This window comes from Astyanax mexicanus, chromosome 20, assembly GCF_023375975.1.
Source record: "Astyanax mexicanus isolate ESR-SI-001 chromosome 20, AstMex3_surface, whole genome shotgun sequence".
NCBI lineage: Eukaryota > Metazoa > Chordata > Actinopteri > Characiformes > Acestrorhamphidae > Astyanax > Astyanax mexicanus.
The window spans coordinates 26,884,842-26,896,947 of NC_064427.1; the positions used below are offsets into that span (position 1 = coordinate 26,884,842).

The 12,106-nt window shown below is 38.4% G+C and overlaps 1 protein-coding gene and 1 long non-coding RNA gene across 9 annotated transcripts in view; one reads left to right on the plus strand and one right to left on the minus strand.

Moving 5' to 3' along the window:
* The window catches only part of LOC125784859 (uncharacterized), a 368,340-nt gene that overhangs the window by 312,697 nt on the left and 43,537 nt on the right, over positions 1-12,106 (plus strand). The gene's annotated exons all lie outside the window — the stretch shown is intronic.
* The window catches only part of sec31a (SEC31 homolog A, COPII coat complex component), a 34,190-nt gene that overhangs the window by 3,758 nt on the left and 18,326 nt on the right, over positions 1-12,106 (minus strand). For 2 of the 7 annotated variants that reach the window (XM_049468811.1, XM_007241062.4), the window contains 10 exons: positions 11,421-11,589; positions 10,417-10,595; positions 10,142-10,268; positions 9,618-9,763; positions 8,353-8,526; positions 6,622-6,822; positions 5,615-5,710; positions 3,824-3,911; positions 2,583-2,984; positions 761-793 (listed from right to left, as the gene is read on the minus strand). In XM_049468811.1, the coding sequence (XP_049324768.1) occupies positions 761-793; positions 2,583-2,984; positions 3,824-3,911; positions 5,615-5,710; positions 6,622-6,822; positions 8,353-8,526; positions 9,618-9,763; positions 10,142-10,268; positions 10,417-10,595; positions 11,421-11,589 (1,615 nt within the window). The remainder of the gene's footprint in view (positions 1-760; positions 794-2,582; positions 2,985-3,823; positions 3,912-5,614; positions 5,711-6,621; positions 6,823-8,352; positions 8,527-9,617; positions 9,764-10,141; positions 10,269-10,416; positions 10,596-11,420; positions 11,590-12,106) is intronic. The other 5 variants (XM_049468808.1, XM_049468810.1, XM_049468809.1 and 2 more) reach the window with 5 other exon arrangements.

Below are 12,106 nucleotides of genomic sequence, written 5' to 3' on the forward strand. Positions count from 1 at the left end.
TCATCATATTACCATTTTGAAACATCAGTTGTAAATGAATGTTTTCATTTAAGGTGTGTCCACAAACATTTGTCCATACAGTGTATATAAAAAATCCTTCAATATCATTTCATACAATATCAAACAATCAATTTTGAAGGCCTGCTTTACAATAAATCTTTACACTCCAATGAAACGATGCTGCTCTCTTCCAGAAGAGCTCATCTGACTTGACACACTATGGCTAATGTACTGTAAGCTAAATTTAGAAGCAAGGCAAACTGTAGAAGAAAGAGAGAGAGCTTCCACAGCGCTCTAAGAATGGAAGCACTCCAGCCTGGCAAACTGACTGGTGACCTATAGCTCACTCTGCACCCATCGCTCCATTCTCATCAGAGTAATAGCTGACCTAGATTGCCTATCATGCATAGCGCTGATCACTCAGCATCTAAATGATTGCAGCTTCCACCAACAATGATAAATCTAGGGCAACTGGTTTATGATGGATTTCCAGTCTAGCCCACATAGAGTTAAGCCTAAATCTATATTCACAGATTTATAAGCTGATAAACTGATTGACACAGCATCAGAAATGCTGTGATCAAGCAAAACATTATTTATGTTAGATTCAAAATGTGATTCATTGAGCAGTATTATAAATCATTAATTAAAAACCCAAATTAATGAGAATTACGACACCACATGTATTATTACAGCCCCATTAGTTGTTAATATATATAGTTATTATGGCATTATAGTACAGCTCTCTATTGTAATTCACCTTCCAAGAACCAGCTATCTTGGATGATTCCCCCTGTAGATAAAACAAAATCACACTGTTCTTTCTAGAAATTTCTTCCAACACATTATTCAATATTTTTTTAAAAAACTAATGAAACACAAGAACTTGAACCAGTTAACCATTAAAATCAGCATTTTGCAGTTTCCTTCTACTTCTGTAGGACCTTTGACTCCATTGACAGTATTACCAGTTAACCAGTGTAGATCAGCAATGCTGAAGGCCATGGTTAATGAATGACTAAATTTGTGTCAGAACTACTTAAAGGGATACCTGCATTCGCACATTTGGCTTTGGACTTAGCAGATTAGCCTTTATTTTTAATACAAGAAATATACAAGGCAAATGTGTTCAAACAGGGAATGCGTTTACATGCACTTCATAATTTGATTACTAACACATTACTGCAGTTATCTGATTATTCAAGCATATATCATGTAAACAGCATGCTCCCATTTCTCAGATCGGAGTAAAATAAATAAAAATCTGACTAAGAAATCCCTTAATATACACTTAACAAAACGATTTCTCAGTTTGTGCACAAGTGAAACTGAACTGGTCCCTTAAATAAGTAACTATTGTTTAGCACATCACCAATGAAATGGCAACAAAACAACAAAACACACTGAAACTGAAGTATTTAAATAAATCTTCATAATGTAGATGATGTCCATATTGTTTATATTGCAGTTCTGTTTGTTAAAAAAAAATCTGTACATTTATATAATTATATATCGCTAATGTTTGCGATCTGCTATTTTTCCCCATGATCTGAATACCCTGATAAACTATGATCAGATTATGAAGTGCGCATAAAGCACTCACTATTTGCCCACCTCCCATTGTATGCTTAATCAGGGGTCAACTTATCTCCCTGCTCTTTTTGTAGCACTGCATTCAACACTGTATTTGAGGGCATCATATATTCCTCATGTTAAGCAGCTGTTTTGTACTTTAACCGTTTCTGTTTGCTCAGCTGACTGGAGATAAACCGACAGCAGTGGAACTGGAGCGCCCCCTTATGTTCTCTCGTGTGTTGTGTATTACAGTTAGTCTGTGTGGAATTGAATTATAAAAGAAAAGCCATTCTAAAGGCTTGGTTCTGTACAGTTTGATGTAGCTTTAGATCCAGTAGCAAAAGTTCTATTTGAAATCTAATGAGGCTTTGTTAATGCACACAACTTCTATGTCATTCTGCCACTTAATTAAAACCACCTTCTTGTTTCTCCCTAGGACCCTACAGAACCAACACAGAACATGTATTGTTTGATGGTGGGTTATTCTCATTCTCAGCACTGCAGTGACTGCACTGGCATGGTGGTAGTGTGTCTTATTTTGCTCAGTAAGAATGGATTAGATGCAGCAGTGCTGCTGGAGTTTTTAAACACCTCAGTGTCCCCGCTGGACAGAGAATATTCCACTAGCCAGACATATCCAGCTAACCACTACTTGTAGGCGTCTGTCTCTGACTTTACATCTACAAGATGGACCAACTAGGTAAGAATCTCTAACAAATTGCTCCTATATGGTCAATAGAGCTGATAAAATGGACAATAAGCTTCATAAATATGTTTGTAATGAAGCGGCTTCCGAATTTGGGCCAATTTACTTACTAAAAAACACCAGTATTGGGCCCACACATAGACAGTAGCCCCACTCAGGAGCCCTGAATTATGGTAGCATATCAAATGATATTATAACAGGCTAAGGCAGTTGTGTGTGTATTGACATAGTAACTTATAAAAACTTCTATCAGCCTGTGGCTGATAAAGGGCAGTTAATAAAAGGGCACTGTGGTGCAGACCTGTTCTCTGTGAGGCGGGGATGAGGGCGGGCTCAGCCTGTGTACCTGAGGCTCCAGTGGGTGGAGGTGGAAGGTAGGCGGTGGGTGAACCCGGCCCGCCGTGCTGGAAGGAGACTCCGGAAGAGAAGGGAGGAGGAGAGAAGGTAGAGGAGGAGGAGGAGAGAGGAGGAGGAGGCACAGAAGGGCCCGTCTGGCCCGCCATGAGTGGAGGAGGCCCGGGGAAGGCCGGAGGCGCAGGCTGAGATGAAGCAGGATGCATGAACTGGGAAGGGTAGAAAGGAGCAGACGCAGAGGATGAAGGTGGAGGAGGAAGAGCAGAGGCTGTAGAAGAGGAGTACTGGAGTGGTTGATAGAGAGAAGGTCCCCCAGCACCAGGTGTGAACTGCTGGACTTGGGGGTAGGCTGAGGTTTACAGAGACAACATACAGAGAGAGAGAGAGAGGGAGAGCAAGCAAATGCAGTTAGACACATTCTGAAAGGAAGTCACACGGTCAGTCAGTCTTTACACAGGATCAACAGCTTACATTCAATATAAACATGCAAAGATGTTTATTTCATACATGTAAGAGACATCTAGCATTATAAGCGTTTATTAGAAGAGATGGGATAGTTTTAAATGGTACGCTATTGATGGACTTTAAACAGTAAGGGTGGGCGATATGGGCTTAAAATGTATTTTTCAACAACAATATTTTTGACATTATGATAAAACACTAAATTAAAAAAGTAATTATTTAAAAAAATACACTTTTGAAACAAAATGAATATTACATTTTATTTGGTGATATTATTGCATTCATTTTTTAAGACTATTTCATTTACAGTAAACAACATTTATAAAATTATTTTTGGTCAATAACAAACAATTATAATATAAATTTTTAGAACACTATCCCATCCTTAGCATTTAGCGCCGATATTTAATGTTAATACTTGACCATTTTCAGGTTTTTCACATCATGCAGGGACTATTACACAGCCAACAGCCATGCTAAATAAAAATATTTAAATATATGTATCTAATAGCTTTAAGCCTTTGCACATCACATTGTTAGGTAAAGAAAATATGTTAAAAATAGGGTTTTTAATACAGAAACATTCTGAATTGTTTGGAATTCCGAAATGTTACAGGTAGAAAATAAAATTAATTATGTATTAAAGGGCGTGTGTGTGTGTGTGTGTGTGTTCACGCATGAAACTGACTGACCGGTAGGAACTCTCACTGGTCTTAGAACACTTACTCTGGTACTGCTGGGAGTACATGAATGGATTGGCTGCAGTGGGACTAGCACTCACTGGAGACTGCAAACCATATGATGCTGGATCAGCCTGAGAAGGAAAGAAAGAAAGACAGAAAGAAAGACAGAATAAAATGAAAGACAGAAAGAGAGAGAGAACAAGAGAAAGAGAGAGAGAGTTAATTACAATTCCAAAGTACAAGAAATTAAAATTATGAGTTCTTCATGGAATGAACCCAAGAGACAGCTGGCCTTGGCCCACCTACAATTAAAACATTTTGTTAAATTAATTTATTTTTTATATTTTATTTATTTGTTATATTTATTTTATAATATTTATTATATTTTATTTATTTATTTTATTTATTCATTGTATAAATGATGCCATTTTATAACGTAATAGGATACTTTATAAATTAATTAAAAGCAAGACAAAATATGAATAATTTAAAACATTTATAAAATATATTAAAAATAAAGTTTCAAATGCAAGGCTGACAAATGCTAAATGTTATGGGACATTTGATCACAAAGTGTTAACTCGTTGGATGGCTTGGGAACATCAACACCTGTTTAAGTTGTGAGGTGTTATTGTCCGAGTGAGGCTGATTAATGATTTATGTACTAATGGTAGGGTAAATTTATTATCAGAGTTTGGGGGAACAGCACATTTGGTGGTAATAATTATGACCATCTGGCTAGAATTGACTAGGACATTTAACTTCTAGGGGATATGGCCACAAGTCACAGGATGTCACTTACTTATGGCTAATAGAAAGCACTGAAAATGAGTGGAAATCACCATCATTATCACTATTGTTAAATATATCATTGCCACCAAAAATAAGTAGATTTTTAAGTATAGCAACAAGTAAGACAGGGCTCTGTTTATCAGATTATACCAAACGCTACAACTATATACTGAGTCAGGGTGGTGAAAAATCACTTTATATTAGATCCACTGTAATTTCAGTATTTGATACCAACAGAAACATGTGCAGATTTTATGTATATGCTGTAATAAAGCATCATCCATCATTCATCCATCGTTTGCTCAGCTTGTCGTACGTAAGGCACTCTACGCGATGCACAGTGGACTGAAAAACGAACCTGTGCAAGTGTCGGGTACTGATCGATCGCTCTGGATAAATATAACATTAATGAAGAGTGAAAGTGTGTTTAGCATGCAGAAGAACAGCAGAGCAGACAGAACTCAGAACTTCTCTGGAGAAAAATAAAAAGATCAGAAAACCCAGCGGCTGGTACTGATGCAGAATAAATTAACAGAAGAAAAGACTGGATAGACAGTCTGGATATCTAGGGAAGGAAAAGCAGGCATGCACTTGTAGTGGGCAGTGGGACAGGGTGGGATCATGCTTCATTGCTTAGTGTTTAGGGGTTTAGGGGACTTGGTGCTACTATTCAAGAAAAAGGGAATGCAAGAGTTTGGTCCAGTTCAGGATAATGACCTCCGGTTACTACATTAGTGAAAGAAAAGTGATTATTATTAAGTGTTTCAATAATTCAATTGTTTTATTTAAAAGTCAGTAAGTGGATTAGTGTTTATTACTCATAGAAAGCACACTACTATATTAAAAATAAAAACAAGCAAACAGATGATCGAATAATCTTAATACAGACTTTCGGATTTGACTCTCGTTGACCATACTAAATACAGTACTATCTCTTTGGTGTGCTTCTCCATAGGTTCTCCACTGTAGTTTCCAGGGAAGATGAGTGTATATTTTTGTTAGTGTGTGTGTATATGCTGCGTGGGCCCAGCTCTGTATGTACCTGGAGGTCTTTTGCTGGGGCTAGCGGACGAGGGACACTGGGCAGAACTGTTGGGGTTTGGTCACTCCAGGAAGTGACAGTAGAGGCGGCCCTAGCCTGAACACAATAGAGACACATATACACACTCACACACACGCCCACACACTGCGACTGCTGATGGATAATGAAGATTTTTTATTGGTCCTTCAGGAATTTCCGTAAAATTGAGGTTTTCATTATTAAAAGAACCACTGGTGAATGGAGAATGACATCAGGACTTTTTTATTTTTATTTTTTTAAACAATCCTCACCATAATGTTCTTGGACCACATAACTGTGTTAGTCAAGAAATGAGCCGGTTACCCCAGATACCACCATTCCGAGTTGTAAATGTAGCATGCAAATCAAGATCACTATAGAAATATAGTTGATAGGATTACCACTTCCCAGAAATAAAAGACTGACTCACAAACACAATGCATAAATAATTTTGTTTTTATGGTCCCTGTAAACGGATATGATGGTGTAAAATGTGCCAATTAGGTAAACAATAATAAATAAACACCCAAACTATACACTCAATAGTAATTATAAAAAAATACACCCTGTACTTCTGCAAAACTTGAGGTAAGGCCTCAGGCAAAAATGACAGGTGTTGTCTGATTAGATACTGAGTCTCTTTTAAACAGAGAACACTACTTTTGGGTAGTGTACCTCTTGGTGAGAGATCACCGACTGCTAGAAATGCCTCTATGACCCGTTTAAATTTTTAACATTTTGCCAAGTTAACAAACTCTGGGTTGTTTTGACCATCCTTCTGAGGAGCCACTGTATTTGACATACACTAACAGCTCAGCGAAAGATGCAAGACATCCTGCGAACACAGGTGCTGCCTGTTTGTGATTGATTGTCTCTAATAATATTAATTGACAAAGATAGTATTTGTTGAGTGTATATATATATATATATATATATATATATACATATACACACAAACACAATAGTTATATAGTGATACTGATCAGTACCTGCTGGTAATACTGTTGTATGGGGGCAGCAGGTGTGGGCTGAGGGGGCAGTTGTTGAGGCTGGGGCTGGACTGGCAGGTAGGTCTGCTGAGGAACGGCTACAGGCTGTCTGTTCTGCACTGGTGCAGCGGGGGCCGCCTGGACCGCGGCATGCTGACCCAGAGCCCTGCTCAGACGTTCACGCAACTGCTGCACTGCAACCTACACCAGGAGAAAATAGCAACAAACAACAAGACCTCATCAGCATCCACACATTCGAGATCTGGATGAAAACAGATACAGACCACTGCTGCTACTGCAGGTTCACACAACTCCAATTACTCATGGTTTCAAATAGCAGTGCAGAGCCAGGCCGAGCAACCTGATGATCCAAATTCTAATGAAGGAAAACATCAATGCTGCCAAGACTGTTCATTTCACCAGCTACAGACATCTACTGTAATATTTACATAAAAACCAGAAGAATTTATATAACCCAGACGGTTTCTGTCAAAGTAGCTAATAACCCAGTAAGCCAGCCTAGATAAGTGAGCTTGAATCATATCGGAGTCGACAGAGAATTGATAAACTTGCCTTAAGCAAGTGTTTAAATCTGGCTTTTTACATTTTTGTTAATGTATTCAATGTATATAATGTTTATGTAAAGTTGGGAAATGTGAGAAAATGTCTGGATGTCAGCATTTTATTCATTATACTTTACTATATAAATTTACTATACTAAACAAATGTAATGCTAAACCTCTCGCTAATGTTAATGCAATTGGAGATTGGAATGCCAATTTCTATATCTTATTTAGGGCAGATACATAGTCCACATAGGGCTGGGAGGTTATAAAAATTATTTTCATCAATCGAATAACTTTTTAAGTAACTAATTTATTTAAAGCGATTTTCAAAATGGTATAATAGAGACTGTACATCTTTACATAAAAAAACTGCCAGGGAATCTTAGTAGAATGCTTCTGTCAGAAACCTGTAAAGGACACTTATGTGGCAGCAACACATATTTGACACTTTTTCTCAACTGAAATAGATCACGTCTGCACCATGTTTAATATAACACACAATGTTATGTGCATCACTTTAAATGGTGCTGTTTTCTTACAAATAAAATACTGAAGTCACAAAAGAACTAAAAATTTAAATTGAGAATCGCTTATTTATTTGAATAATATCGCCCAGCCCTATGTCCACAATTGGTATATCTTATATACACAAATGTATATAAAACTAATAAAGAAGGGCAATTAGTTTATAAACACAGAACTAATGGTTTTGACAATGGTTTTAAATAATAAAAATGAATGCAAATTTATAAAAAGCATTTATAAATCATCAGCAAAGAATAAAAAGCTTCCCAGTTTTTATAGCAAAATCTTCCATGAGTTTGCAATGATGTACTTGAATATGATTATAAAACAGTGTAATATTTTGCAAAAAATTCTCTGGTTAAATTAGATGTCAAACATATACATCTTAAATATTACTTTTTTTTTTAACTTTCTTTTTTTTTTTTTTTTACATAATGTGAATTAAATTTTTTTCTTATATTATTTCAAAATAAATGGACTAAGAAAATTCTTCAAAATAACTTAAAGTAAAATCTTTTTACATTAACACATTAAAAGTTAAGCAGGTTTCTTCCTGAGGTTTCCGCATGACAGTGATGATGTGTTGATGATGTGTTGCTTAACGCATTCATTTTCAGCAGAATAATTTAACTGTGCTTGCCTGTTCGGTGTTGGTGGGTAGGTAGGAGAGGGCAGTCTGTAGGCTGCCCTGAGAAGCCAGCAGGCCGGCATACTGACTCATCTTCTCTGCCAGCAGGGCGCCCACAGCAGGAGCCACACCACCCTGAGCCTTCTCCACAGCCTGTCTCAGAACCACCACCTTCTCAACCAGGTGCTAAAGGAAAAACAGACCAGGTCAGGTTTTAAAAATATATGTATACAAGGAGACATGTATATGAAATCAGTTAGAGGCACAGAAAGGTTTGCCAACTGTAATGATCATGCATGCATGTACGAGATCAGTCAGATTAATAAGTGGTTGCAAGTGGTTGCAACATACAGTACTAGTCTCTCATTCTCATTCAATATTGTTATTTTTTATTGTCTACATTACTGCAGATTAATATTTAATACATGAAGGGACAAACATGGAATTACATAGTAAATAGTGTTTGTCCTCCACAATTCCATGATCCCTGATTTGGGAGGAGTTGGAGCTTCACAGTGTGGGGGAAAAGCAGCAACTATTGTTCAGCACCTCCAGGAACTCTATCAAGTCACTGAGAAAACTATTTCAGGTGACTCTAACTCATAAAGACACTGAGATTAAAATACCAAGAGTGTGCAGATCTGTCCTCAAAGAAACATGTCATACTTAGAAGAATCTAAAGTATAAAACATAATCTGAATTTTTTGTTCGGACTGCATATCAGAAAAAAACCTTTAAAACGTTTCCTTTAAAAAGAGTCGTCTAGCGTTCACATTTTGGTCCTTGTCAAAATGATTCTTTTTCTTATATTTTTTTCCTGATACAAACCAAATGTTTACTTACTTCCTAATTTATCCACCCCATAACAGGTACCAAAGGAGATAAATATATTTAATCTGGTGTTAATTAGTGGCAACTTAGTTAATATTATATTAATTGGCTGTATGTTCAATACAACAAACAAGACTGTAGATAGCTAAAAAGATTTTTGAATGCTCTTGCAGACATTTGGCAATCACTAGAATCACTAGGTCCTTTTTACATTATAGCGCACTTGAGACAGTTAGGGGAAAAAAAAGAGACTTTGTGTGGGAGGTTGTTAACAAGGCCAAGTGAAGTGTTTTAACTATTATTCTCCTTCTATTCTGTTGTAATTGCAACAATGTTTGTTAACAGGCTTTCAAAGCAGGACAAAAATGGTGAAAGGGACTATAAATGTGAATAGAGTCATAAAAGTGAAAGTGGGCATATGGCGTGAGATGTCAGGGATGTCTCACCTGCAGTGAGAGTGGGCTGCAGGATTCCTGTCCTTTGGACCAGCAAGACACCAGCTGCTCCATACTGCCTGCACAGATGTAACAGAGACAGGCCTGCGCCTGCAGCTCTGCATCATTAGCAGCCTCCAGCCTGGAGCCCAACAGCCCTAAACACACATAGAACACATGGTTACTATTATCTCAGAAATTAAAACACATTTGAAGTCAGCCACCACCTCTTTTCAAACTGCTACTGATTCTGCATTGCCGAGTAGCATCAAAGCACAGAGCACTCGGAGATAAGCGCAGCGAATCGGTTCCGATACACCAGCTCACAGGCATCAGCCTTGTGCTGATCGACATCACCCTTTGGAGTGATGTGGGGAAGGAGCACCATCCACCCACCCAGAGAGAGCAAGGCCAATTGTGCTCTCTCGGGGCTCCGGCAGCCGATGGCAAGCTACATGAACAGGATTCGAACTGGCGATCTCCTGATCATAGTGGCACACTCCTGTTTAAAACGCCACACTCTAGTCCTTACTCACCACAGAGGGTGGAGAACTCCTCTGGCTTGGCGTAGGTCATGACTGCAGCCAGAGCCTCCTTCCAGTTGTGGAGATCACACGTCTCAAGAATATCCAACCAGTCTTTCATCACCACTGCGCTGATGAGCTACAGATTCAGAAGAAATCATTATGATTAGGCCCAGCATAACAAAGCACTATTCCACAATGGAATACAATCAAAATGCTACAAACGACAAAACCAAAAAATTACAGATAACCCAAGATGAATACATTCTGTGTTCTGTAATCCTCACCTTGCCAATCTTGCTTTGAGTCTTGGCCAAGTACTTTTTCTGAGTCTTCTCAAGCAGCTCTGGCCCTCCAGCAATGGCCAGGATGATGCTGTCTGCCATTCGGTTTTCATGAAGGCAGAGGTTGACGGCAGCTTCGAAGTCCCCAATAAGCAGCGCTTGGGTGATCAGCCTATCTACATCTGCAGTATTAAAGAAATAATCATAAAAAAGAAAGAGATTAAGTGGGACCGCAAGACAGATGAACCAAACCATGATGTTCAAACTATGGTGTTAAACAAATCATGACCTTCCTTTACTGTTAAAAGACTGGCTATAATTTTTTTAAAATGTCATGGCCTGAATGTGTCGATCACAAAAAGCTTTAAATGTGAAAGGTGTTGTCAAACCTGCATTTTTTTATTGGATTAAATCCGTGTTTTTTTATTGGCTGAGTAGCTTTGACATTACCCTAGGAGTCATGAGGGAAAAGTGTGCCATCTACTCACCCAGAGAGAGCAAGGCCAATTGTGCTCTCTCAGGGCTCCGGCAGCCAATGAAAGTAATGCATTTCTAATTCTACTCCATTATTTACCCACTTAGACGACCAATACCTAATCTCCATTCATATAAACTCACCATCACTAATAATACCCCCAACACTAAGTAAATGAAGAATAGCATATGCCTTTTAAAAACACGAGTCAGACTCCGCTTCTTTTTTTGAAATGCTACCAATGCAGCATCCCCCAGTTCAAATAAATCAGCCAACAGCATGTGCTGACCAGCACCACTTTAGGAGTGATGAGAGGACAGTGTGGCATCTACAATATATTCTCCCAGAGAGAGTATGGCCAACTATGCTCTCTGGTTCTGACTCTGGCTGCTGATGCTGAAGTAGCATTACCTGATCAAGAAATACAGTAATCATGCTGTTCCAAACCAAAACAACTGCACCAAGACCCTAGAGAGGAGCTAGTCTTAACTATATAAACAAATTAATTAAAACAGCTAAAAAAAATACTTGCCTTGGCTAGCTTTGCTGCTAACAGTTTCTGGGAATGGAGACGAGGTCTCTTCAAGTACAGGGATCTGATCCGCAACAGGTTCCTCTTCAGCAACAGGGATCTCCTCCAGTGTTTGGCTCTCTTCAGCTGCTGGAGCCTCCTCCTCTTCTTCCATGGGTCCATTTTTCTCCTAGTGTGTGCATAAGGGTTTCACAGTCACTGAGGGTCCACAAAAAGCAGCTGCACCATGATGCCATGCCCATTGTGTACACTGCGATTTTAACATTAACACTGATGCCAAGAATACGTTTAACATTTAATTAGAGCATTTTCACACCTATAGTAGGGTTTGCTCTGGTTTAAAGCAGCTAAATTGTGTTTGATCTGTTTCCACACAAGAAAACACCAAGGGATTTGAAATGCCTCCCATCAAACCATGTAAGAGAACTCTCTTGGCTGATTGGTCACACTTGTGGAGCACACTTCATAGTTGAGTCAGCTAGCTGGCTAGTTGGTCTTGGCTCATGGTTCAGCTCAGGCTCATGGTCTTATGTGGGACTGGAACAAAGTTTTAAATGTAAAAGGCATTTCATATAATACATTTCTAATTTCTAATTCTACCCTATCATCTACCCACTTGGAAAGCCAATTACCCAATCTCTATTTATAAAAAAAAAAAAAACCCTATCACTAATAATGCCCCGACA